Here is a 24122-nt window from a genome sequence, read left to right on the forward strand (position 1 = left end):
CTCCAACACTTCTATGTAGCTCACCTTGTGAAGTTGCATTCCTCCACCTCAAAGACCAGCCTTTTTCAGCTGTCCACAGCTCCTGATACGCTCAAGGGACTCAAGCTATGCCTCCATTTGCCATCATTTCACTGTCTCAGCAATCAAGCAAAAAAGACAGGAACCAACACGAAGTTTTGCAGCATTTGACACTGCTTTGAGCTGACATTTGTATATTTAAATTTTGCTTTGACTAAGTGTGCAACATGCCCTCAAAAGAACGATGAATGGAAATAAAATCATAATAAAAAAAAAAAAAAATGCAACGCTGACACTATGCCCTCCCATTTTCGTTCACGCCTCTCTAGCCACGCCCCTTTCCGTTATTAAAGCGGTGTGATGGTCGTAGCAGTGTAGCGGGGCCCTCCCTCTGTCTGCGGATAAATACTCGCCGCTTGCCTAACCCAGGCATGGATGACGGATACACTCAATCATGGCAGTACTACATCATTCTCTCGACTTCATTCTCTTTTCACCAGGTAGGAAAACCGAGACGACGAGCTGGATATAATGTGTGCTCGCAGGTTACACTTGTCGCATCGGGGCTGCAGGCGTGCTAGCTAGTTAGCAAGTTAGCTGCGCCACTGATGGGAACCTGCTCGTGCGCCCCTGTCCTTCAAAACACTCAATAACGCGGTGTTGCCATGGATGTAAGATAGTTGATAATGACAGGGGTTCCTGAGAATTATATTTAGTTTGACAAATGGAAAATAAAAATTAAGTAATTCTCGGAAATATATTTAGTTGCAGTGTCATTTCAGTCGAGCGTTGTTATATTTTTTGGGGTAAGAACTATTCAATACCTTCTCTCTGGTTAGCGATTTGACGGCACTAATGCTAACAACGTGAGAACGGTCGGACACCGGAAGTGTCACTTTCTGCCATGTTTGTAGTTTTTTATGCAGCGATATGGAGACGTATAGACGAAAAGTGCTTCAAGTATTAAAGGGAAATTAATTGTCAGAGCGAAATGTGTATATGGCATATGGTACAGTGTCAGTAGCCATACTGAATAATGTTCTTATTAGCCATTTCAAGTCTTCATTTGAGAATTACTTGGTCCTGGTGTGTGTGTGTGTGTGTGTGGGGTTATCCCTTTGCTAACCTTAAAAATAATCCAATTATTTATAACCTATTGACAAAGTCCATTAGTAGTTTCTTATTGAAATAGCTGAAATTTAAAATGCCAATATCATGACCTAGGCTTAAATGACCATATATTGTAGAGGATCTATATTTGATCTGCTGAGATCTGTTACCTCTGTGCAACTCAAATGTTTTGTCTGTTTTTACGTCTCAGTTGACTCTGCTTCGACAGTCCCTAGTCTACTGTCCATATTCCATGAACAGGAAATGACAGAGACTGTCCACGATACGAAAGGACATGGTTATCTTGCTACTCTTGTTGGCAAGCATGGAAGGTAAGATCCAGATTTTTAAAAAATCTTTCAGGGGGAAACGTACATTGCAAAATTCTTAAATGTATTTCAGTTACGACGTGATTATGACATCACATTAAAAGCTTAGGATGCCTCTGGTAGGGTCACTTTGATTTAATGTAGGTCAAATGGAATCCTCTCTTAAATTTTGTGGTTCTGTCTGTTTTTAGACTTGCCCTTCTGCGCGTGCACTCCCATGGGATGGTCACCATCGATCTACAGTGTTACCAAGAGGATAGTGTTGCAGAAGTAGACAATGTGGGTGATTAGAATAAGTTATTTATAGATATCGATAAGTATCCGCCACACATAGCCCCCCAAAAAAGGCATGACCGTCACTTGATAAAATATTCTGAGTTTTACTCATGTATCCTACTTTAAATCCTCCTTTTGATCACATTTGTCTCTCAACAGCTTTTAAATGCACTGGAAAAGAAGCTAAAAGCTCTCTTAAGTGGCAACATTAAGAGGTTTAAAAGGTAAACTCTTGCCGATCCATGTTGTAATGATTGCTGCATGTCAGTCTACACTGCACAGCGAGTGAATGTAATCTTCAACCCCAGGCTACCAGCACTGATACGAGGAGCAGAAGTCGACCGATACTGGCCCACATCGGACGACAGACTTATCGAATATGACATTGACCAAGTGTTGTATGAAGAAGACTCTGCCTACCAAAACATACAAATATTGCACTCCAAGCAATATGGAAATATACTAGTGCTGAACGGAGACATTAGTGAGTGTGTATAATACAGTACGGTGCATCCCACATAGGAATTCTGTGCAGAGACCAAGCTAATCACATGATTGCATGCATTACAGACTTGGCAGACAGTGATACGGCCTACACCCACGCCATCATGGGCAGCGGGAAAGAGAGCTACACCGGGAAGGAGGTGCTGATTCTGGGTGGGGGCGACGGAGGCATCCTTGCCGAGGTGGTCAAGCAAAAGCCAAAGATGATCACCATGTTGGAGATATCCTTGATGGATTCTGGTCCACTGAAATTTGGCCGGCCATTATTATTGTCTACTGGAATCATCTGTGTTGGGCACCGGTTAGCTGACTGCGTACAGGCATCACTTCATGCCTGAGTGATTGTGTGTTCCTCTTTCAGTGATATAAAAATACTCCTTAACAGATGCTGCACATTGATCAGAAGGTGATAGACGGGTGTAAAACGCACATGAGAAAAACATGTGGCGACGTCCTCGACAACCTGACTGGAGACTGCTACCAAGTAAGTTCTGAAAAGTCTCTAAAAGTTCTTTAAACCTCGAGCTAGGGATGAGCGGTGGCCGCACAAATGAAGAAGATGCAGAATGAAAGCGCCTAAAGGAGAAAACAACCCTCCTACCAAGTCAATTTTCTGCCTCACTGGTTTGAAGTGTTTGTAGTTTTTACCGGTGTAAAGCACCTAAAAATCTACTCGCCTTGTGTTTTTATATTTACGTTTAGGCTCTTTTGTTCAATATGTATGATAGTGTTTTAATTTGGCCTCAGCGTGTCCTGTGTAACACCTGCACCTCCCTCTTGAAACCTAACCAGATATTAGTGGAGGACTGCGTTCCTGTGTTGAAGAAGTACGTCCAGGAAGGAAGGATGTTTGACTACGTGATTAATGACCTAACCGCGGTCCCCATATCTACGGAGCCAGAAGGTTCGTCTTTGTAATGAAAATGAATCCGCAGACATTGATTAAAGAGAGAGGTGACACTCTTCTTTTAACGTCCTCATTTAGATTCCATGTGGGAATTCCTGCGTCTCATCTTGGATCTTTCCATTAAAGTCCTGCACCCCTCTGGAAAATATTTCACACAGGTTAGTTATGAATGGAAAAACACGTGTTCAGTCGCATCACAGTTTTAATAAGATCCCATTTTAATCATGTTTTGTATTTTAACGAGATGATTTCTTCCACTGGTCGTCAGGGCAACGGTGTGAATATGACTGATGCACTGACTCTGTATGAGGAACAGCTGGAGAAGCTCTCATGTCCCGTCGGCTTCTCCAAAGAGGTGGTGTGTGTGCCCTCGTATTTGGAGCTGTATCCTTTTAAGAGCTGCTTTTATTGTCTGTTTTCTTAATAACAGCATTGCACGCACAGCGCAGATGTCGCATTAACTTTATGGCTGGACAAATATGATCGTAATCGTCGCTGATGTTTGCATGTTTGTCAGACCATGCAAAAGACTGTGCTTCCAAACATGAATGCAGACCAGTCGCTGCTAGCTTGGCTGGAGAAATCCACGCTAAACCACCACACGCAAAAACCAGCCTCTTTCTCTCATGCAACGCTCGTGCCTGGCGGGTATTAGCCTTAATAATTTCCCATCAGCTGGGTATTCTACACCATATGGAAGAAGTAAGGATCCCCGATGTTCCCTCTGGTTGAATCCCCGGTGGCTGGAATGTTTCTGCTCTTCCCATTTCTGCTGTAGTTCAGACTGGTATGTAAATCAGAGGCAAACCATCGTAATGGCAGCTCTATAATGCTAAAACGGTTGTTACTGCGATGTAAGACAAGTGGCTCCTACAGGTACATTTTACACATGTGCTGTCTGGCTGCTTTTAATTAGCTACAGTTTACTGATTATAGCCAGTGAGTGGATAATAATCAGCTCTTTTTTTGTTTTAACACTGTATCCTTGCTTATGTAAACGATCTATCGCCAATGTGCTCTGAACATAGCTTTAAGGGAAAGCCCTTACTGCCCTCCCTGTCGACGGCATTCTGTTTCCTCGTGTGCGTTTTACCATGTGTCTGATCTTTGGTTTGAAGTTTCTGGTTGCATGTACACTGCAGAAACTCTTAGATGTTTAAACAGCGATTTGATACACTGATCATGTGTAATCTCTTACTGTTTTCTCTTTTTATTTTTTTGAGTTGTGCAAACTCAGACGACTCAGTTGAGCTTTCAGCTCGGCCGAGTTCCTTTTTAAGCTGTTTTTCTTGCTGAATTTAAAATGTGGCTAGATTCCTTCAGGTTTTTGTGTTTTGTTTGTTCTTTTTTTATTTTTGCCCAACAGGACTGAAATGCTCGAGTCCAGGTTTCTTTTTAAAAGGGAAATAATTCCACCATTGCGATGTCAGCTCTGGCTCTTCCTGTTTATTTGTCATGTGTTATTAGCACCTTTTGGTTTCTCCTGGTATTTTATGGTTTTTAAGATTGGTGCATGTTAAAGACAGGGGAATGTAGCCTGCGATGACAGTACATGGCATGTTTACACATGATCCACCACATGGGACGTGAGTTCCTGTTATTTATTCAGTATAATTTCACCAAATACTGTTGTAGCACCCTTAAGAATAAAAATTATGATTATCAACAATTGAAACAGTTCTTCTGCAAAGCTGTCCTTTTTTTGCTTGAAGGAATTGTGCAATGTAGAAGATTTTGTGGCGATTTAAGAAAGTGTCGTGTCACTCAGAGGGTAGTTGGAGCCTGTGTTGTGTCCATTACAGTTGCAATTCCTTTAGGCTTAAATAAATGTAAAAATCAAAACTACGTGCACAAACATTCTTAACACAAACACGAACACCACCTGACTGATCAGCCTCGACACTCGATTACCTGCAGTTCTGCTAATTTTGTCTGCCCTAAAGGGGCTTTTGTGTTGGATTTGCATTGCAAATAGTGCTGATTTAAATAGTAAAAATGTGCTTGAAGCTGAAGACTCTTTGCTCAGTGGAGGAGTCGACGGAAGTTCACCGTTCTGAGTGCAGCTGCCGCCGGCATTGTTAGTTCTGGGCCTGGTTTGTCTGCTTATCTACTTCTAATGCTTATCTAACGAGGAGTAAACATTGGTAGGACTCCAGCAGAGGAACTGGGTGCTCAGCCCTGCAGCTGGTTTAACAATAAAAGCAAAAGTCATGCCCACACGTTTATGCATTTACATTTAATCTGCCAAATAACATCTGTACATACATGTGGAGGATACTGAGGGATTTTGATGCCAAAAGATGACAAAACTGATATTTAACCTGGTCCGTTTAAGGTAAATTAGTGCTGTGACATTTGTCTTGGTGGTTTACAGACAGAGGGGCAGTAACGCGCCAAATACAATTACAAAATCTGATTTCCTGATTTCTACACATTTCCTCACACAGCAACATCAACACGTGGTTGGGGAGACGGCACAGGTGCTTCACACAAGTTACCAAACATTAACGTGGAGGTGACCATCCCAGTCCTTTACTGGTCCTCCCGTTGCACAACGAGCAGAGCACATGTTCACCGGGCTGCACACACAATGACAACATGAGGAAACTCGTCCACTAAAACACAAGTTGCCACTTTCACCCCCAGCTAAAACATGATCCCTTTTCAGCAGAAATCCTTTTTTAATAACTGACGTTCAAGTGCGCCATCGGTCTCAGAAAGTAAATCCACCGCAGTCAAAAGCATCAAAATCAGAATCGGCCATTTCAAAGTCAAAGCTGTTGTAGTGAGGCGCGTCCAGGGACGCGCTGCCGGTCTGGTACGCCTGCGCCGGTCCCACACCGGCGAAATCTGTGTTGAGTGGCATGTCGGGAGCTCTGGCGTCCAGATTAGAGAGTGAGCATGTGCCTAGGTAGCCAATGGCAGACGAGGTGGCGGCTCCGCCCATCAGCAGATAAACCGCCTTCACTGCCTGAGCGTTGCTGATGGTGCCGTGACGCAGGCAGCCCACGGCACGCGGGCCGCCTCTGTACGACTTTGAATGCGGCGAATTCCTGCCTGCTGGGTTGAAGAGTTACACACACACACACACACACACACACACACACACACACACACACACACACACACACACACACACACACACACACACACACACACGTTTGTAAATGATGGTCAATAGCCAATCACAGCCGCAGAGACCCCACGCTCACCTCTGTCCTTCGGGGAAGCGCAGGTGTTGGGTTTCGGGGAGGGCGTCTCCAGGTCGCAGACAGGTGGCGTCGGTGGGTTTTTGTCTAGGACTTGCTCGGGCGCCAGATCTCTGAGAATAATGCGTGGCAGCGACACTTGATGGCGTTTACAGTGGCTCACAGGTGACGAGAGGCTCTGTAAGAAATAAATAATTCTGGCTCTGTAACGAATAAATGGAACTTAAGTAAACGTGTCATAAATGTGTCTTGTTTGCTCACATTTTTCACTTTTCTCAGCATATTCAGCCACTGACTGAAAACAAGACAAAGAGTTTCATCGTTACCGTTATTGTGTGTGGTTGATTTCTATTGTTCCTGCGACGCTGAAACAGAATTTAACTAGAATCAGACTTCCAATGTAAGCCTTACAAATGAAAAGGGATGACCTCACAATGGGATTTTAGCTGACAGATTCATTATTTTCCCCTCCTCTCCATCATGGAGATGATAAGATTTCACTTGGCTTAACTATCGCAGTGACCTGCACTCTGAAGAGGTTTCGGTCAGCAGCAGCAGGTATTTGTTCTGGGGGAGGATCAGGGCGAAGCAGCAATCTCTGCATCCACCGGCAGGCAACCTCGGCAGGTCCAGGATCTCCTTGCCTTCCACGATGGCTTCGCAGCTGCTCTGCACCAGCACCAGCTGGTCGGGTGGAGACGATGCATCGTGGGAGACGGTCAGGGCGCCCTCAGACGTTAGCAGCAGAAACCTCTTCTTCCACTGTTTGAAAATGAATCCACCTGTAGAGGAGAAATAGTCGGGGATAGCGTGAGAAACTTCCACCATCATAACCTGATGTCTTAAGCGTATTTACTACCAAGCATGGTTGCTGTGGTGGCGATAACGGCGTACAGCTGGATTAGAGAGTGAACGCCCCCTTATTCTCTCATCCTCGCAGATTAGAGGCAGTCAGACGGATGGAGGATCAAGAGGCCTCCACCAATCAGATGATGGGTTCATTCCAAATAGATACAGCAAAAACACTTGTGCATTTTAATAAGGAACATAATTGATTTTCTTACCTCAGCTGGTAGCAGTAGTGGGTGTGGTGATGTCATATTTCCAAGGTTTTGGGTTTTTGTTTTTTTAAAAAAAGGATGTGCACTGAACAGTTTTTTTGTTTAAAGAACAATTATATTTCAAGAATTTCGAAACCCGCAGCTGAAGACGCCCAATTTGAAGAAAACGCAGCGAAACGAGCCGAAAACATCAGATTTCTGACCAACATCCTGACGCATTCATTGCGTGGAAATTTAAAGTTCTAGCACAAAAAAACCAACCTCGACATTGGAATAAATGGAGGAGAGGAGAAGCTTACTGTACATCCTGAGCGTCCCGCGATGGATCTCGTTCATCTTCAGGGTGGACGGGTCCCAGTCGACCAGGCTCGGGCAGAGAAGCACGACGCGGTGGGAGTGAGGCGTACATGAGACGCGATGCGAGTTTAAATGCTGAGCTCTAATCCGCACTCAGCCCGGATGTTCCATAGTTTAACAGTGTGACATAAAAATGGGCGGACCAGTCAGGGATGACATGCAACAAACTATAGCAGATGAGTTTAGATTAGACAGGATGTTTAGAATGACTTGGCAGCATGATTTTAATCTCAGGAGTTATTTAATATCCGTTCGTTTCAATATACACGGAGTTTGAATCTGTGCGTTTCATTCAAATCCAAAAGAACTTGAACCATTTCTAACACACTCTGCTGGTGACTGTGATGAGGCTTGTGGTTTATCTGTTATCTTGGACACAAAGATGCCTTAAAAATAATGACGAAGAGAATAATTTAAATCAAACACACTGTAAAGCTATTAAACACGTTGCGAATGTGATGATAAACACAAAGAAATTCAAGAACTGGAGAACATTATTGACCCCATAATGTCAGGAACCGAACAAACTGGTGATTTTTTGCTGATCCTTTAACAACAATCTGACAGCGCTGTACAGAAAAACAGAATTTAAATAAATGACGGCATTTAAACGGAGTAAAAGCACTGAATCGCTGGCAGTTTCTCAAAATTCTGCACTGTTTCATGACAATTGGTGAAAACAAACTAAAATACTAAGATAAGTGCTTATTTCATTAAAGGGAAATGTGACTTGTCTTTGTATTTGCAGCTGAAATAAAGGGGTTGCATTACAAACACAAGTGCTTGTTGCTTAGGAAAGCTGATCCTCATATTGCTTTCTGAAACAATCACCAGCTGGGAAAAAGTCCCAGCAACGCTCTTGGTACATCTTCCAGACGTATGACTCCTAAAACAGGAGGGGGGACGGAAGGACAAGAGGTCACAGACTGAGATCAACTAAAGAAGTAGCATTAAAGATTTCAGACTGACCTGCCCGGTGTGCTCCGTCTCATCTTTGTTGATTAGATACATTAAAAAGAACCTGAAAAGCAGACGCACGTTAGCATATTTCCCCCCTCACACGCGCCCACGCAGAGACACACTCACATGTAATTGGCCAGGTTGTGCTCATCTAAGGTGTGAGTCTCAAAGCCGTGCGGAGTCGTATCAAAGTAGTCGCTACCGATCCCACATATGAAGCACTTTGTCTGCAGAGAACCAGAGGAGATGAGGAGCGCCGCCCATCTGACGGCGACAGGCTACATTTATATACCACACCTCCATGTCCTCCTTGACCTGCTCCTGCTGGTCTCTCAGTTCCCCAAAGGCGTCGATGATCAGACCTGCAGGAAGCAAAGAGGAGCCTCTTAGACGTTCGCTCGAGTTCAGAAATGCACCCCCGGACTGCGCTGGGTTACCCTGAATAATGGCCAGCAGGATGACGATGACAAAGAAGAAGAAGGTGATGTCAAAGACGACTCGATACAGCTCGTATTCGTCTCCCGCTGGATCCTCGATTTCGTCTCCGATGCCTCCGCCCGCTCGCACGCCCACGTACATGTGGAACAGGTAACACTGGGGAAAAAACCCGCGTGTCAACAGTGTGTCTATCCATCACGAGCGTCATGACTTACCGTCATCATGTCGTCGCACTTCATGTCCGGCTCGTCCTCGTCCTCGCTCTTGTTGTAAAACTTGCGGAAGAAATTGAAGGCGACTACGGTGTAAAGGTAGACGACCACGGCCAGCAGCCCCACGGTCATCATGAGCTGGCGGAGACGGGAGAGAAACGAGCCCGTCGTCTCGTCTGAAACAAGATGACGGCGGTTTTCAACGTCTTTGCTGCCCTCACCTGTTTGCCGTTGTGCGTGACCGAGGACAGGATGGTGCGCAGAGTTTTGACCCCCATGGCGATGTCCAGCAAGTGGCAGGCGAAGAAGAAGTTGTTGTAATGTCCCAGCAGGGACATGATCGTGTACCAACAGAGGTATAGGAAAGTCTACAAAGAGATTCAGGTTGATTGTTTTTCAGTTTTAAAAAGTGAGGCTGCATCTGGACGGTGCTGAAATATCGGATTTCTTACGCCGTCAGTGAACACAACGCCAAACTTCCAGATCTGATACTTCATGTCGATGGAGGTAATCCTAAAAAAAGTTGGTGTCCATTTTTAGATGGATAATATTTGACAATTGGGGGGGGGGGGGCGTGCACTGTACCATGCAAACACAGAGTTGTCTGGCGCCTCCTGTTTCTTCTCGTGCTGCTGACTCACATCGAGGGAGGCCAAATCGACCCCCAGGAGCTCAGCGATTCGTTCCCGGCCATAGATGTCTCCGTACTTATCCAGAACCTGAGGGCACACCTTAAATTACACCTGAGACTCTTTTGAGGAGGGCGCTGCACATCAAATGCAGCCTACCTTTGTTTTCACAAATTTATCCCAGTAGTTGTTTGGGAAGGAGCTGTGGAAAAACGCACAAATGTGTTAATTATTACGAGCAAAACAGGCATCGCATCTTTGTTAATCGCCCTACGGCGTGTTTAGAACCAGTCGGTCCCACTGGCCCTTGATGTCATCCTCTTCGGGCTGCTCGGTGATGTACAGTCCATCGAATTCCAGCTTTCTGGCAAGTTCCTTCTCCCTTTTGAAGATCACCAGTGGAATCTTAAGTGACACGGAGTTGTGATTGAGACGTGCATCACCGTTACACACTGGAAACTATGGTTTAGGCTTTTATACCTTCAGGCAGTTATAGCCAATAATGCAGATAAATGAAATGACCGTGTGCAGGGCAGCGAGGAAGGCCAGTGTGGGCTGCATGTATCCCGTGCTCTCCTCTAAATAGAAATAAATCGGCATGTCCTCGTCATTCTCGTCTCCCCCATCACTCATTCCAGAGCCCTCCGCTTCCTCTCCCGAGCCTTCAAACAAGCCCGACGCTTCAAACATCCCGCTGCCCTCCGAGAGCCCAGAACCCTCCAACTCCTCACCCTCAGGGGGGGTGTCAGACACCTGGACAGAAGACACGGAGACGCGTCTGGTGACGAGTTCTGTGCATGTTTGTGGGGACTGACTTTAAAGAGAGGTAACAAAAAGTGGATTGTTGGAAAAGCATACGGTAAATGAACAAATCGGGGGTTATTCTTTTTACCTTGTAGAACAGCAGAATGAAGTTCAGGGCAAATGCCAGGAAGAGAGCCAAAAAGCGCAGGTTGTAAAAGTTTCTGGAGAGGTAGTTCTACAACGATCGAATAACAAATTTTATTTAATGACTTTGGATAAGTGAAAACTACAGTTCTCACCAAGCTCGCTTACCAAAAATTTGTTCCTCTGGGTCTCCAGCTCGCCCCAGATCTGGAAACCTTCCGCCCCTTTCACCTTCTTTTCTTTTTTCTGAGCAGATTTCTTTGGTTTTTCCAGCTGCTCCTCGTTGCTTTGGGGCTCTTTTTCTGCTTTCTCACCACTTTCAACCCTGGAAGTCGACATCAAAATGATCGTAGTACATGGCCGTGACAGATACTTAACCCTCCGAGTTTGTCTCCTCTGAGACCCTTTATTCTTAACTTAGAATGAAATAAATGGAAAATATATGTAATTAAAATCAAATGACTGGAAAACCAGAAGCTCTTACTCTGCCTTTTCAGGCTCTGGGGGCGGTTCTTCCACAGGGACAGGCTCAGGTGGTTTCTGGCTTGCGTCAGTCTCATCTGGTGCCTGAGACAAATCCAAATATGTGACACTTCCCGAACCTGTCGGGAGGCAACATAAAGGCGGAAGTATTCACGCACCTTTTTCCTCTTTGTTATGGGGGTCCCTTCAGGAGTCGGTGGCTCGACAGGTGACTCTACACCCATGTCTCCAAGTCCACCTGGAGCATCAATGCCCGGTATCCTCCCACCTTCTTTATCCTGGGTATCCTCCTCTTCCTCCTCTCCACTCCCCGTCTCTCCAGATTCTGTTACACCTCCAGGGTCTTGCTCCTCTCCCATCCTTGGCTCCCCTGGTCCGTCTCCGTGTACATCATCCTGTGTGGGATCTGGCATGCTAGCTAGAATCTCTGTCACTGTGATGTTCTTTGCCCCCTCCACGAGCCCCCCGCCAAACAGGGCCTGCCAGATGATCATGAAGAAGCCTTTGCACACACTGTAAATGAAGTGCAATATACTCATCAGGATGGTCCAGAAGAAGGTGGACAGAGCCACTATGATCTCCTTGATGGTCATCTTCCTCACTCTGCGATACTGTCTCCGGAGGTTACGGAAGGTGAAGATGCTAAAGAAGCTAATAGTGCTGTTTATGAATTCGGCAAAGGCAGAGCTGGACTCGGGCTGCCCTTCCTCCCCATTGCTGTCCTCGTCGCCCCCTCCGCTCACTCCAGCCCCGGGTCCACCCTCGCCGCCAGCGTCTTCTCCTTCATCATCCTCCTCTCCCTTTTCCTCTTCCTCCTGCTCTGAAATTTGGGAGGCGATGTTCATCTCAAAAATGGTGTCCTCGCAGAAGTTGACGAACATTTCCATCTTCTCCGACTCGCCGCCCTCGTTGACCACATCAAAGATAAACTGCCGCTTGGACTCTCGGACCTGAGGCATCTCCCACTGGCGCCGATTTACTTCACTGATTTCGAAGTAGATGCGCTCAATCTTCCTGCTAGCGCCCATGATTTCGATGCGGCCGAGGAAGGGCCGGAAGTAGTTCAGCACGCTGTCTGCTTGTTCCAGGAAGTTCTGTAGCCTGGTGTCATGGGGGACGTGTTCTGACAGGTTGGTGAGCAGCACCGCAATGTTGAACCCAATGTCCTTGGCAGGTGCTTGGAAGCGACTGGCGAACTCCTCATAGTGGATCATGTCATTCTCATCTGCTTCGGAACAGGACAGAAGAAACTGGATCTCAGAGGGAGAATACTGTTTCTGGCTGTCCATGGCCTTCTGGAAATCCTTCTTGGAGATCAGCCCTCGGGGGTCTGTGACATAATCCCGAAAGGCATCCGAAGCAACGATGTCTTTCAATTTAAGGAACATGTCAAAGAACTTGAGGATCATCTCAACGTTGCTGGATGATTCCACCAACATGTCCACCATCTGGCGCGCAATTGTACCATTTACCACGTTTCCTGAGTACAGAATACAATAAAAGCAATTTAAAGAGCCAAAGAAGGAGACTAAAAGTCAGTTTAGACCTGAAAACAACCCAGAAATCCTTTACCCTCCAAGAGTGAGAGCAACATAACGACCATGTCTTTCTGAAGGTCGAGGAGCTCCTTCAGCAGACCGATCTGGCTGGAGTCCTGTGGTGGTACAAAGATGCACAATTTCTGACAGTAATGATGACTCTACTCACACCGTGTGGAAATATTAGAGGGGGAACGCATTTATACCCACCAGTGAAGGGAGAGCACGTGTCAGAACTGTTAAGCACACATTTTTTCCAACATATTATAACCCTAAAAGCTTAAAAGGTTGTGGTTAAAAACATCAGGAATATGTTTTTTCCCCAATTCTACTCAAGGTAGAGTACCGGTAAGTGATCAGATTGGTTATTTAACCAGAATATAATGTCGATGAATAACTAAAAGTTAAAAACACTAAAGTTAAAATGCCAGTTGTCTCAATTTTGGATTAGATTTTAAAGCTGTAGCTTTTATGATGCAGAGTAAGAGAAAATAAAGACTACTAACAAAGCAGGTTGTCATAGTAACCAATCCACCTTGCTACATAAGATGATAATGTCTTACAATAATATTTACAATGAGACTGTGCTCTCTGACATACACGTGTTAGAATACTGTGTTAAATGTAACAGAATGCAGGAGCCACAAAGCAACAGCACAAATGGAAAGCTCGGGTTAATTATTAGTAGATGAGATGGCAACAGAATTAAAAGCCATGTTAAACGTGTGCACACAGCACAGATGTGACATTAAAATGTCTGTTTCAACAGCAAAAAGACCTTTGGATATGATTTATGAAGGTTAAAATGCCTCCTATCAGGAAGTTTTGTAGCCACCTGTTGCTCTTTGAATACTTATATTCAAAGAATGAAGTAAAATAAAATTAAACACAAAATTTCAAACTTAAAAATGCTACTAAAACACAACAGAATGAAGAAAGTAACTTAAAAAAATTAAATGCTGTGTCTTTTTTCTACTCTTCTGTATCCTCTTCACATTCTCAGTATTCTCTCTCAAAGGTGTTTCTAAATATAAATATATTGAAATATATTTATATTTTCACCAGAAACAGGTAAAATTACTGTGAGGTGTATTTTCAACACAGCTTCTGGGATCTATTTACAGCAGGTGAATATAAAACAACCTGATCAGGAAAACCAACACTGGACAAATTACAAACGGGTAAACATCAAAATCAATAGACAAATAAAATGGATACATACTTTACCCTGCATTGACCATGTGGAAGACAGTTTCAATGATAAATAAATTATTGGGGCGTTCAGCAATTACAAACATTTCATTTGTAAATGGTTTTGATTCATACACTATTCTTTTTATTAAGGGTGATAAAAGCACTAACACATCCTGCCCTCCTTTAGTTTTTAATTACAAGTATAAAAAATTACCATGTTTTTGTTGACTGGCTTCAATCCTACAGAATATTTGCTAAAAACATGATCAAACTGGTGAGTTTAACAAAAAACATGGCTTCACTTTTCCATTCCTACTCAACATCTATATCTATATGTATTTATACTTCATACCACTACATATTGATGGCTGAAAGCTGATGATGCCAAGCAAATAAATGTTGTGTTAGTTGCATCATATGGTAAATATGACAATAAATGGGTTTAAACCTATGGCTGGAGGATGGATGGAATCTGATGATGAATGTATATGAATGATGGGTGTTACATGCAAAACATGATAATAATGAAATGCTTGTGTCTCATTCACCCCATGAACCCACCATCAACGATTCACATGATTTACCTTCGATGCTTGACAGTAAATAAAAATATTAAGTATTAAGTTAACTACAAAAGGAAGCCCTGATACTTGTTTTCACGTGCACACCGTTTGTACTGTCAAATGTGCTCGTGTCCAGATTAACTCCGCAGAATGTGCCGAAACCAGGCAAAAAGACCAATTGGGAGACTACAGAGGCAATAAAAAGAAGGCTGTCGATGTGCTCAGTCCACGCGTGAAGCTGCAGCAAAGCAAGAATGACTGTTTTGGGGGGTTTGCATGAGTACAGCCAGTCAATACTGTCCAGGATAATATAATAACAGAATCAGGTGTGTGCGTACCTGCGCCAGCTTCATCATCATGTGGGCGAAGACATGAAGAAACCCCACAATGGCGTCCCACAGCCTGCTGTGTGCCAGAGACTGCTGGTTGCCCGTGCACGGGCCCTGGCATGGAAAGCTGTGTTACAACAGGTGACTGGATGGAGTCAGAAACTGATTTGCTACCTGTTCTTTACCTGAATGTATTCAGTGAGAGTGTTAAATATTTGTTTAGCCACTGTCATGGCCTTGGAGAAGTTCTTTTTCCCCGGGTCATCAATGACATCCTTGCCAGAGTAATACCAATAGAAATCGCTGATTGACTCCTTAAATTGAAACAATAGAGAAATAATGAGCAATAATGAATAAAAGCCATTTACCCTTCTCTTAATATGAGAAACAGACAAGCCGGTGGCCTCAGGTGCGGAGCGGGTGGCCTCTTTCATGGCTCGTACCTGCAGCCGGAGAAGGTAATCCACCGTACAGATGATGATGTTGATGGTCGTGGTGCTGCCAATCTGAGTCCGCAAGTAGTTCTGAAAATCTACAGCAAAACACAGCTGATGGTCTACTGTCGTTTTTTTTGTTATACACATTTAATATTGAGACTCACCATTATTGTGACCTTCGCACAGCAGCTGCAAAAACCTGAAGAGGTCACAGGTGAACTCATCGTCCGCCATCACCTTCTCACCTGCGAAAAGAAAAAGACCGAACGGTAAAAGACAGCCTGACATCTGGTTGAGGTCAGACTGGCTACAAGAGTCAAAGCTACATCTGAATAATACTGAGTCCTCATTATCCACAGTACGAGAACAGTGAATAAAATCTATCCCACAACTTACGATCATCTCTCAGTAGATTTTAGTAACACTGCAACATCAACCTCCAACAAAATGCTGCTTCTTACAAGTGATTAAAGAACGAGCCACACTGACGTCCACTGATCATATTATTAAACACAACGGTGGTCTGACACCGAAACAACATACGCGGGGACATACAGTCATGATAAAAACGGAGAAAACGTTGGAACATATCAATAAACCCTAAACAAACAACAACAATGTGCATTTGTGTAGATAGGAAAAAGCATTAATGTTATTATAATGTAGGGGTGAACTGGCACCAGTGTTCCCGGCGTGTTTTTTCCATTTAATATTTGATTTATTCCAATTAAAGCAGCTGATTACAGCGGCGGGTGGATTTGACCGACCACCACGGTACCCAATAAACACACACCAAGATGCAGAGTCGTGCGGCACACACAGGTTAGCTCAGGTGCACAGAGCAGCAGGTGACGTCCCTCAAAATTACAGAAGGGAATCCAGCACGGGACCCATCGCACAACGAGATGGGACGTTCAGTATTCAGCAGAACCACAATTATTCAAGCCACTGGCTGCAACTTTAGGGTTTCCAAGGAGAGGGAGACCACAGAATTTGATGTTGTCATGTTTTGTTACATTCAGTGAGTAATTTCGATTATGGGATTACTCCCAGTTACTGGCTCGTGTGGTGATGCAGACGAGCCCTTTGACAGATATGAAAATTGCATCCAGTCGCTTTATTTTTGATGTCGGTGTCATTTTTAAAAAAAAACAACAAAAAAAGAGGCATGCTTCCATACGCATAAGGTGATCCAAAAAAATGTCAACTCAGATATGACAAACTGTTCAGAATTGATCTGATTTAGGAAGAAAAAAGACCAGATTCCATTCAATGCCTTTTGAAAGGGGGCAGGGAAAGGTGAGGAAGGACTAAAAGCGATGAAAATGAAAGGTGATAAGAAGCTTCGGGGTCAAAGTTGAGCGTTAGTTAAAGAATTGTTGGAAGGCCGGTGGCAGAGAGAGAGAGAGACAGGTGGAGAGAAACATGATTTACCCCGATCTACGTTCAACTCTGAGGACCATGAAAGGAGGGACAAGGGAGAGGTGGCAGTGATCATGGGGAAGGGAGACAGGATCAATGTGTTGACAAAAGTAGAAGACTACGATGAGGAGGGGGAGATTCACAACATTCCATGGCAATTACTTTAAGGTAGAATTTATAATGAACTTGATGGGAGAAATTGGAGAAATAAAACCCAACCGGTAATGTAAACTGAAGCACATTACATCGTGAAAACGAACGGCTCTACAGTCATCAAGCGTTAATAATGTGTGGTAGAAGAATGAATTGATGCTCGGGATTCCCTCAGTCTGCTCTGCCATGTTAATAATGACAGCATGTGGATCAAATAAGAGTACAAGGATCATGTAATCACAATACCAGATCAGAAATCTAACAATTTGGGTTTGAAATACGCAGCAGTGTAATCTGAACCCCCAACTGTTGCAGCTAAAGCAATAGATGGATCATTAATGAGGATTAGGATGTTCTGGGCACTTACTGGTCCCCTCCTCTGAAACCATGCCCAGGCCTTCTGCCTTGTTCTGCCTCTCAAAGGCATTGAGATCCAGGACACTGCAGAGAGAAGGAAAAAACTCCTTCAGCTGGATGTTCTTTCCTGTCATGTTACTTTTCTGACTGGACGGCTGACCTGCAGGTCTGCATCAGTGCCTGAACACTTAAAAAGAAACCTACATCCTTCTTATCCTTCAGGTATTCCAGCATTTTCTAAAAAAAAAAAGAAAAGAAGAAGAAGAAAGAAAATCCACTCCAGTTAACTTTAAAGACACATTGAAAAACCCAAAATTGCTGATTTTGAAAAAAAACAAAAAAAATCCAGAACACGTACACGCTGAACCTCGCTGTTGCCACCATTAAGGATGGAGATACCCAGCTTAAGGGTGGTTGTCACCATCGGACCAGTCTCACCTAATTTTGTGTGGAAAAGCAAATGAAATTCGTAGTTTGAGGGCAACAAAGTGACTAAAGTATATGAGGAGAACCTTTGCAGGCACTGATCATCTGCAGGACCATCTCTGCAGCGCCACGGTTGTGGAGTCGGGACTGTTGGTACAGCAGCCGCTGTTTCTCCATCTCTTTCTCCTGCAGGTCAGACAAACTCAATGAGCTTTTGCCGTTAAATGAGGATCTAACGAGGAGAATAAACCGCTTCAGGAATGAGAGCTCAGAGAACAACTAGCAGAACCACTGACTATAAACATACCAACATTTAAATTTAAAAAAGAAAAATATAATATCAATATATAAAAATAGTTAAGCTACTTAACTAAATAAAGTTTATGAGCTGCCTCGAGGTATTTATGAATAGTTTTGACTCTCCTTTAATTTACACTTCTGTCATTTTAATACTATACTAACCTTTTTATTATCTAATTCAGTTACATTTTTCAATGGAACTAGTCAGCAGCTGCATAACATATTCACTATATTACAGATCTCTTTTTTTATTCAAATCAAAAAATCATCAGTAGAATAGGTTGTTATCTATTTTAAGGACTTTTAGTTCTACACTACCACACATCTATGTTTTTTATAATTACTGGTTATCTTTTCATCCTCCGCCAAGGACGTTCATAAAGGTTCAAGCTCAGGGCTGTCAGAGTTAAATATCCCATAATCTCCACCAAATTTGTGTATCTGAGTTCTTTTCTGCTGACACCTGAACATTCATATGTATTTTTAATGTTTTTTTAAGTAAATATGCAGAGGAGAGAAGCGCAAATGTCCACTTTACGTTTCAGGTAATACTGAAAACACTGGACTATTATGGGCTGTATTCATATACCTGTCAGCGAGAAAACGTTTGTTTCTGACTAAAACACACAAGCCAACCCTTTAGTTTGGAAAGAAGTTCACATTAACAGGTGTGTTTGATTTCAGGGTGGGTCATGTGACGAGTTCAGCCTTGGCGGAGGTTTGCTCTTGTTAGTCATGGAGCTACACTAGTCCTTCACGTTTGCTGGCAGGAGCAAGCGTTAGACCACAGGAAACCACCCCCACTGGCTAAGCTTTCTGACTGTTCACCTAGAGCTGCCCATTGTCATTTTAGGGTGAGGTAGTTGGTTTAGCAAAATAAACCAACCTTTCCACCATGAGTCAAAATGTAATCAGCTGTTTATAGATTTCAAGTGGCAAACACAGGAAAAGCTCTGACACAGGGGTCAAATTGACATCGCTCTGTTCAGTCACATCACAGATCGATTATAATGTCCCACATCATGGCCTTCAAACAACCCCCCCTCCCCCAAACACACCCTCCCCTCCCTCCCAACCACCCACATATGCCTGACCACGCTCTGCCTGCTGTGTTGTTGGATTTTGCACTGTGACCCTTTTGGAAACCCAATGAAATCCGATTCTATGCACTGTATGACACTAGTATGTGTGTGTGTGCGCATGTGTGTGCGTGTGTGTGTGTGTGTGCTATTTTGGCTTTCGCTGTAGTCTGTCAGTATACTAGATGAGTGGGGGAAGGGAGCATTGATCAGATGCATTCAGCAGATTAAGACTGGAGTTATGTGTGTAAATAGAATTACATGGAGTGATGGAAGGAGAGAGAGAGGTGGAGAGATAGATGGAGAGATAGATGATAGACAGCCATATGAAGTGGGAGGAATTAAATAACTAGCAGATAAGATGGTTACATTAAAAATAAATTACACAAATACAGTCCTGATGAGACTGTTTTATAAAGTCCTGTGGCAGTGTAAGTGTGTGTGTGTGTGTGTGTGTGCGTGTGTGTAGGCATAATAAATCTGAAGCCAAAAGTAATGAATGTCAGCAAGTTAGCAGCTGGCGTTGCATTTAAAAAGAGCCACACAGAACTCAGAAAAGGCTTCAAATTTCACCTCATTTAAATGGAACACGTTAAACGGTGGAAGCTGCAGCCTAGTGTTGGAGAAGTGCCCCAACAGAATGAAAAGCTCAGCTTTTTGGGTTGACACATCGATTATTTCTCATTACTTTGTGCAGAACACAGAACTGAAGAGAACAAGTGAGTTATTGTTGGTGTTGTTGGATTGGGATTATTACCGTTGTTAATAAACACATAAAATACTTTATCCTAATCAGCGCCAATCCACATTTAACAGTTCAAAGTTTAACCTCGGCAAGTGTTTGGCATATTTAATAATAAATGAAATAAAAATTTATGATTGAATGGATTACAGACAGAAGAATGTGGATTGGAGCTTTGAGTTTTTAAGTTAAGCGACTAAGAAACGTTGCAAACACCACTTGAGGCAGACGCATAACGAGTCAAAAGAGAGAGAGAGAGAGAGGGGGCGAGGGAGAGATGTGGCGATGAAGCGATGTGCTGATGATGATGACGTCACTCAAAGTGCCGAGAGCTACCGCTCCGCTGTGTTCCTGGTCCCCAGCCCCTGGCCGCCCATTACCAGTTCTGACCGTCGCACCTCAAAGGACTTCTCATCTTCATCATTTTCCACCATTTCCTCTCCCCCTTCTTCTTCCTCATCAATGTGGCAACTCTAGAAAGGCAGCGTTGAAGAAATGCACCAGACTTTAGGACGTTTCATTTCGACAGCGGGTCAGGGCCACACCCCTCTGCAGCCACTCACCTTTGCCATAATGTCGGCGTACGCCATATAAAGATGATCTGTGTCAAGTTTACTGAATGTTGGACAAAATCAGAGAAGTTAGAAGAAGTTACTTCAGAAGTTAGAAAGTACGATCAGACTGAGCGGCATTTCGGAGCGGACGCGTCCGCGAGAGCGCCCAATCCACCTTTTTTCTGTCAGCGCGGTGCGGCTGAAATGCAGAATGAGCTGGTGGAGGGGGTCAGGCTTTGTCTCCTTCTCTTCCTCCTCATCTCCCTCCTCTTGCTCCATTGCTTTCTGAAAGGCACGAGTAAGAGGAAGGTTAATAATCGTGCTCAAGAGAACGCAGGCGTGAGATGGCGCTCACAGATAGGTCGTCGATCATCCTGTCCTCAAAGGCGTAGCCCTCGGTGTAGAGCCAGTTCCGTTTGTATCCCTCCAGGAACATGTTTGATGCGCGATGCCTACAGGGTCAAACAGGAACTGAACTCTGTCTCAGTGGCTGTGCAACAGCGGCGTGCACGTCCGTGTGGACGGATGTCTGACCTGGGTATGTTGTATAATGGCGTCATCCTGAAACAGGCGACAACAGCTCTGCGTCTCTGCTTCGACAGCAGTTTGTGCCACACCATCTTCTTTGATTTGAATGGATGCTCCGTCTAAGGCGACCAAGAGAACCGAGGGTGACTCCTACTGCACCACGGGGACATCCAGAGGACACAGGACGTCGTCCAGAACTGATTTCCTCTCTCACCACTTCCAGATGGTAGAGGACTGCAGACACCTCCTGCACTCTCTTGACGACTTTCACCGGCGCGTCGGCGTCTTCGGCTTTACCGGCCATCTCCTTGTACAGGGCCATCTGCCAGCGCATGGACGGGTTGTCCACCTGTCCACAAGACAGCACGGAGCTTCAGGAAATGTACCATCAATGTTTAGCTCACCTGGGGTCGCACATATAAAAGCGGGACTAGTACCTTGCCCTGCAGATGGAGGTTGTTCTGCAGAAACTCTCTGACTTCTTCATCTGTGTCCCTCTGCAAAGTGAATCTGTTTACCAAGTGCATCTGTTACTGAAATGCTTTTTATTTTCAGGATATTCAATATTACCAAAGAGTATCTGATCTTGGCCAAGTTAATAAGCTCCTGATCAGCAGGAGAGCACATATTGAGGCCTATGGGGAGCATTTTTTTCAGAGCAGCCACAATAAGCGACGTCTGCACAGAGTAACGATCGCCACGCTTCTTTTTCTTCGTGCGTTCAGTGTCAGAGCCACCGCCCTAAGAAAGAGGAATGATAATAAAGCAAAACACAATTACAGTATCTCAAAAAAGGCATCACAGCCTAATGGATCCAAGCCCTCATCGTTGAAAAGAAGCAACCCCAGTGAAATTCATTACTTTACTGGACCATCATCAACGTGCAAAAAAAAATGGAAATGTGTTTCCTGTTGTTGGTTCTCTGAGCTCAGACCTCCAAGTAAAGAGTACAGTGACAGTTTACAGTTTGGTTGTTGGCTCTGGGCACAGGAGTCTGAAAGGAATTGGACTTATGGTAATTACTCACACATGCAAAAGAAAGCAGGTGATAAACAATGCAGCATTCCTGCAGAGCATAAATAGCTGTTCTTTTTTTTTTAACTAAAATGGGATTTTATTAAAAGGATTAAAATATTATCAGCATAATTATGTTAGTTGATTAGTTGTAGAAAGTGTATGATGAGCTCCATTAGTAGCAGGCTGGTAACTACAGTAAAGCAAACTGTCTATGGAAAATGTCCCTGTACTCCTTTCCTCTGGAATTATTTGAGAGTTCTGCAGGTTTTCTTGAAGAGGATGTTTAAACCCACATGGGACCATAAAAGAAAGACTGTTATACTGGGTGAATTCCAATCTAGAAACAATTTACAAGATTCCCACTTGAGCAAACCAACAAGAATATTTAGCTATTCTTCATCACACAAGCATGTAGGGAGTTCATTTCCTGTTTAAAGTACCTTCAGAGACTTTACAGCTATATTACTGGGTAACATTCAATGCAGCTTTGGAGCTGGTTGGGCCATTAACTACCAATAAATAAATCTACAGTTATAATTTGTTGTCTTATTTGGCTTCATGAAATCATAGTTGCAGATTGTTTTGATGTTAATAGGGAGAGCTGTCCAACTACTCTCTTAAAAATCCTTCTTCCTTTCTCCAGTTCCCTGCTAGTTGAAAGCATGTTATGAAAGACTTGTTTGTAGAAACCCGGATGCAAAGCTGGGACTCATTTAGGTAATAACAGGAGATTCATGTATTTGTTAGGTTTATAGATACTTTAAGCACTTTTAAAGAGGTAAGGGAACACATGTTTACTTTTGTTTGTTTGTTTTATTTTCAGAGATCTTTAGCATCACGGTCAAGGTTTTGTGTTAGTGTGGTTACTAAAAAAAAAGAGAAATTCAACCATGATATGAAGTGAAATTTCCAGAGAGAAGAAAGAGCACAGAGAACTCTAATGTTACCCCCTAGTGGCGGAAAAACGGCATTACAAAAGCTACAGGACAACCATCCTCAGATGAAAAGAAATATAAAACATACTAAATTTGAACTATGATCAAAAAAAGAGCAAACTGAGTGACAGGATGATGGCACTGTGCCCGCACTGCCATTTTGTGCTGGGTGTAGAGCCCAGTGCCATGAGCCCAACTCTACAGCTGAGTACTTTCATCAAGCGCCTCTAGACTCCCCCCCACGCACACTGGCAGGACTGGGGAACGCCCACAGAAGTAGGCTAATGTCCGATGATCCTATGTGAAATTTGTCTAGTTTTGAACTAGGAATTTTGAACTAGTCTCGTACAATTCTAGCACTTGTGCACCACTGGGTGTATAAGTTAAGTCTGTGCGTAAGAACACAAGTGCAACGGCATGCACAGTTGAACATAACCTTGGAATGGCAGTGTAAGAAGATCTAGACTACATCTGTTGCTCCTCTGAAGCAGCATCTGACAAGGATTTTCATATTCTATAAATATAAATAAATTCACATTTATAGCAATGACAAATTCTAAACATAGTTTTGTTCCGCTCATGATAAAGTGCGAATTGTGCCTGACTGAAAAGCTACAGCCGCATTAGGAGGAAAGGCATTTGTCACTGTCCCTAAATCAGCAGCCGAGGGTGTCATCTCTCGCAGTGGAATGTCCTCATGTTTCAGCACACTGTGTACGTGTGCACGCCTGTATTTGTGGCTGTGGTATGTGGCTCAGATGTGCCAGTGTGCTGGAGAGGTTGATGAAAAGCTCCCTGAAAATTAAGGTGCCATGCGGTCAGCACAGCGGTCGTGCAGGATCAAAGTCTAACCTCTGAGTCCCCGCCCTGGAAACCCAGCCGCAACCCAAAAGAAAAGGACAAGGGACAGCCAAACAGAAAATACCATTAACTCAACTGCAAACTGCTGTGAATTCAAATTATTGTTGAGAATTACAGTGGGTGTCGTCGCCTCTGAACCGAGTCGGGCAAATGTGAATTTCAAATGACAAATAAATGACATCAGAAGCTGAATCCAAATGTCCACCTTAAACCTAGTGGGCAGAGACCTCAGTCATGAGTAAAGTCTGAAGCAAGAAGACTGCAGGATGATATAAGCCCCAGGCAGATGGGACTGAAGGTTTAAAC

At 43.8% G+C, this 24122-nt stretch overlaps 2 protein-coding genes across 13 annotated transcripts in view; one reads left to right on the forward strand and one right to left on the reverse strand.

Annotated features, from left to right (window-relative positions):
* Nucleotides 1-359: 359 nt before the first annotated feature.
* Nucleotides 360-4972, forward strand: sms (spermine synthase). The gene is made up of 11 exons (XM_003971158.3): nucleotides 360-518; nucleotides 1340-1460; nucleotides 1649-1736; nucleotides 1893-1957; nucleotides 2042-2217; nucleotides 2304-2458; nucleotides 2632-2721; nucleotides 3030-3141; nucleotides 3223-3302; nucleotides 3413-3528; nucleotides 3820-4972. The coding sequence occupies exons 1-11, from the start codon at nucleotides 473-475 to the stop codon at nucleotides 3848-3850; spliced, it is 1080 nt and encodes a 359-aa protein (XP_003971207.1). The 5' UTR covers nucleotides 360-472; the 3' UTR covers nucleotides 3851-4972.
* Nucleotides 4973-7993: 3021 nt separating this feature from the next.
* The window catches only part of LOC101072939 (ryanodine receptor 1-like), a 35810-nt gene continuing 19681 nt past the window's right edge, over nucleotides 7994-24122 (reverse strand). Inside the window, exons 73-108 of one of the 12 annotated variants that reach the window (XM_029848162.1) lie at nucleotides 23808-23822; nucleotides 21574-21744; nucleotides 21441-21500; nucleotides 21218-21352; nucleotides 21010-21122; nucleotides 20831-20927; nucleotides 20651-20760; nucleotides 20485-20536; nucleotides 20320-20394; nucleotides 17887-17986; nucleotides 17733-17812; nucleotides 17535-17611; nucleotides 17385-17458; nucleotides 16877-16894; nucleotides 15607-15687; nucleotides 15449-15537; nucleotides 15191-15319; nucleotides 15015-15119; nucleotides 14142-14147; nucleotides 12954-13035; nucleotides 11540-12861; nucleotides 11383-11465; nucleotides 11067-11223; nucleotides 10903-10989; nucleotides 10491-10763; nucleotides 10285-10415; nucleotides 10170-10212; nucleotides 9967-10100; nucleotides 9834-9894; nucleotides 9603-9749; nucleotides 9385-9519; nucleotides 9169-9325; nucleotides 9029-9093; nucleotides 8858-8958; nucleotides 8741-8792; nucleotides 7994-8657 (exon numbers count right to left, since the gene is read on the reverse strand). In XM_029848162.1, coding sequence (XP_029704022.1) covers nucleotides 8562-8657; nucleotides 8741-8792; nucleotides 8858-8958; nucleotides 9029-9093; nucleotides 9169-9325; nucleotides 9385-9519; nucleotides 9603-9749; nucleotides 9834-9894; nucleotides 9967-10100; nucleotides 10170-10212; nucleotides 10285-10415; nucleotides 10491-10763; nucleotides 10903-10989; nucleotides 11067-11223; nucleotides 11383-11465; nucleotides 11540-12861; nucleotides 12954-13035; nucleotides 14142-14147; nucleotides 15015-15119; nucleotides 15191-15319; nucleotides 15449-15537; nucleotides 15607-15687; nucleotides 16877-16894; nucleotides 17385-17458; nucleotides 17535-17611; nucleotides 17733-17812; nucleotides 17887-17986; nucleotides 20320-20394; nucleotides 20485-20536; nucleotides 20651-20760; nucleotides 20831-20927; nucleotides 21010-21122; nucleotides 21218-21352; nucleotides 21441-21500; nucleotides 21574-21744; nucleotides 23808-23822 — 4713 coding nt within the window. In that variant the 3' untranslated portion in view covers nucleotides 7994-8561. Of the gene's footprint in view, nucleotides 8658-8740; nucleotides 8793-8857; nucleotides 8959-9028; nucleotides 9094-9168; nucleotides 9326-9384; nucleotides 9520-9602; nucleotides 9750-9833; nucleotides 9895-9966; nucleotides 10101-10169; nucleotides 10213-10284; nucleotides 10416-10490; nucleotides 10764-10902; nucleotides 10990-11066; nucleotides 11224-11382; nucleotides 11466-11539; nucleotides 12862-12953; nucleotides 13036-14141; nucleotides 14148-14200; nucleotides 14915-15014; nucleotides 15120-15190; nucleotides 15320-15448; nucleotides 15538-15606; nucleotides 15688-16876; nucleotides 16895-17384; nucleotides 17459-17534; nucleotides 17612-17732; nucleotides 17813-17886; nucleotides 17987-20301; nucleotides 20395-20484; nucleotides 20537-20650; nucleotides 20761-20830; nucleotides 20928-21009; nucleotides 21123-21217; nucleotides 21353-21440; nucleotides 21501-21573; nucleotides 21745-23807; nucleotides 23823-24122 lie in introns of those variants that run through there. The other 11 variants (XM_029848159.1, XM_029848165.1, XM_029848161.1 and 8 more) reach the window with 11 other exon arrangements.

Source organism: Takifugu rubripes, chromosome 15 (assembly GCF_901000725.2).
Source record: "Takifugu rubripes chromosome 15, fTakRub1.2, whole genome shotgun sequence".
In the NCBI taxonomy this organism is placed as follows: Eukaryota; Metazoa; Chordata; class Actinopteri; order Tetraodontiformes; family Tetraodontidae; genus Takifugu; species Takifugu rubripes.